The 2,453-nt window shown below is 42.3% G+C and overlaps 1 protein-coding gene across 1 annotated transcript in view; it reads right to left on the reverse strand.

The window, feature by feature from the left end:
* LOC112067953 (protein spire homolog 1-like) overlaps positions 1-2,453 on the reverse strand; it is a 93,794-nt gene that overhangs the window by 22,010 nt on the left and 69,331 nt on the right. The window contains 1 exon segment of the mRNA XM_070437312.1: positions 2,214-2,378. Coding sequence (XP_070293413.1) covers positions 2,214-2,378 — 165 coding nt within the window.

A 2,453-nucleotide genomic window follows, 5' to 3' on the forward strand; every position in this document is an offset into this window, starting at 1 on the left:
CATTTTTCAACCACTCCACAAATTTCTTGTTAACAAACTATAGTTTTGGCAAGTCGGTTAGGACATCTACTTTGCATGACACAAGTAATTTTCCAACAATTGTTTACAGACAGATTATTTCACTGAAATTCACTGTATCACAATTCCAGTGGGTCAGAAGTTTACATACACTAAGTGACTGTGCCTTAAACAGCTTGGAAAATCCCAGAAAATATGTCATGGCTTTAGAAGCTTCTGATAGGCTAATTGACATCATTTGAGTCAATTGGAGGTGTACCTGTAGATGTATTTCAAGGCCTAACTTCAAACAGTACCTCTTTGCTTGACATCATAGGAAAAATCAAATGAAATCAGCCAAGACCTCAGAAAAAAAAATTGTAGACCTCCACAAGTCTGGTTCATCCTTGGGAACAACAGCAAAGGACCTTGTGAAGATGCTGGAGAAACAGTACAAAAGTATCTATATCCCCAGTAAAACGAATCCTATATCGACATGACCTGAAAGGCCACTCAGCAAGGAAGAAGCCACTGCTCAAAAAACCTCAATAAAAAAGCCAGACTACGGTTTGCAACTGCACAGGGGACAAAGATCGTACCTTTTGGAGAAATGTCCTCTGTCTGATGAAACAAAATAGAACTGTTGGCCATAATGACCATCTTATGTTTGGAGGAAAAAGGGGAGGCTGCAAGCCGAAGAACATCATCCCAACGGGAAGCATGGGGGAGGCAGCATCATGTTGCGGGGTGCTTTGCTGCAGCAGGGACTGGTGTACTTCACAAAATAGATGGCATCATGAGGTAGGAAAATTATGTGGATATATTGAAGCAACATCTCAAGATATCAGTCAGGAAGTTAAAGCTTGGTCGCAAATGGGTCTTCCAAATGGACAATGACCCCAAGCATACTTCAAAGTTGTGGAAAATGGCCTCCCATATTTGGAAATTCCTCACTACAGGACAACAAAGTCAATGTAGTATTCTACGGATATATAAGTGTGCCAGATGTAACACGATGTATGATAGCTGCCTAGCAAACACCCCTACAAAGTCCTCCAACTGACAAAGTCTATAAGAATGTATCGATGCGGTCAGTAGACATGGAGAGACCAACTAAAGAGAAGCGATGGCGTAACAAGCAGCAGAGAGGCCCTACAAACACTCTGACTCAGTTACAACCAAGCTCTTTCAGGAAGGAATACTTGTACAAAAAAATTCAGCCACACAACTCTTTGAGAAGATGGTGGTAGGTACAGTTTAATCCCGAAATGTTTGATCCAATGTTAATTACAATTTAAAGGCGATTATACATTGCTACCAAATAGTTCCTAATTGAGGTAGATCATAATTCATTGTACTCCACTGGAATGTGATGAAAGAAATATAAAAGTCTGAAATAAATCTCGTAACTGTACAATAAATTGATTCATTTGACATATTCTCCTACAATCTCTTATTGTGTGGTTTACTAGGATTAAATGTCAGGAATTGTGAAAAACTGAGTTTAAATGTATTTGGCTAAGGTGTATGTAAACTTCCGACTTCAACTGTATATTTAACAGTACCCCAGGTCTATTGCTGCTGCTGCAATTACTGGTCATCCTGGTGTTGTTCCAATAATGTTTCTCAATAATGTGTCTCTATTCAAAGTAAAAAAAATTGTACCCATCTAATGTTTCTCACTCCCAGAAGAACCATTAATATACTGTGATTCTAATGCTGCTGCGGCTCCTGCTGCTGATCTTATGACTCACAGAGATACAGTGGGCTGCATTGTCTCTGGCCCAGAGGCAGGTAGGGAGGGGGAGAGCCTAGGGAGTATCAACAATAACAAAAAACAGGGAGTTTATACTTGCTACTGAACAACAGTACGTTATATACAGTATACACAACATGAAGGAGTTAATTTATCTAGAGCATTGTTTTAATTGGCAGTGGCTCGCTAGGCTACATGATGCTTGCAAGCACAACAACTATAACTACGGTTAAATAGAGGAAAGCTGAGTATGATGAAATGATTGGTGCTCCAGCGAGGGATGCATCTGCTGTTGACTGTCAAAATGCATAATGACAATCACACCTAAACTGAAGGGCTTTCTATGAAAACAGCAACAGTCCTGGGCTGAGGGATGGGTCTCTAGGAAAGCAGGAAGCATTAGAAGAGATGATGATGAACTACGATYCGCCAGCAGGGACATAAGGGGCGACTGGCAAACCTTGACAGGCTTTCTTCCCCTGTACAGAGCAGACAGGGCAGACCACACCATGCCCAAGACAAACACCTCGACGGGGTAGGAGCTCCGTAAGGGGTGGAYGGTGGAAGGAGGGGAGTGGAGGAGGAGGGGGGTCCAGGGGAACAGATGGTGGGCTATCCTCCCGACCTGAGAAGGACAAGGGTTATAGAGGTGTATGGAGGAGGGGGAGGCCAGGGGTTATAGAGGTGGATGGAAGAGGGG

This window comes from Salvelinus sp. IW2-2015, linkage group LG35 (genome assembly GCF_002910315.2).
Source record: "Salvelinus sp. IW2-2015 linkage group LG35, ASM291031v2, whole genome shotgun sequence".
NCBI lineage: Eukaryota > Metazoa > Chordata > Actinopteri > Salmoniformes > Salmonidae > Salvelinus > Salvelinus sp. IW2-2015.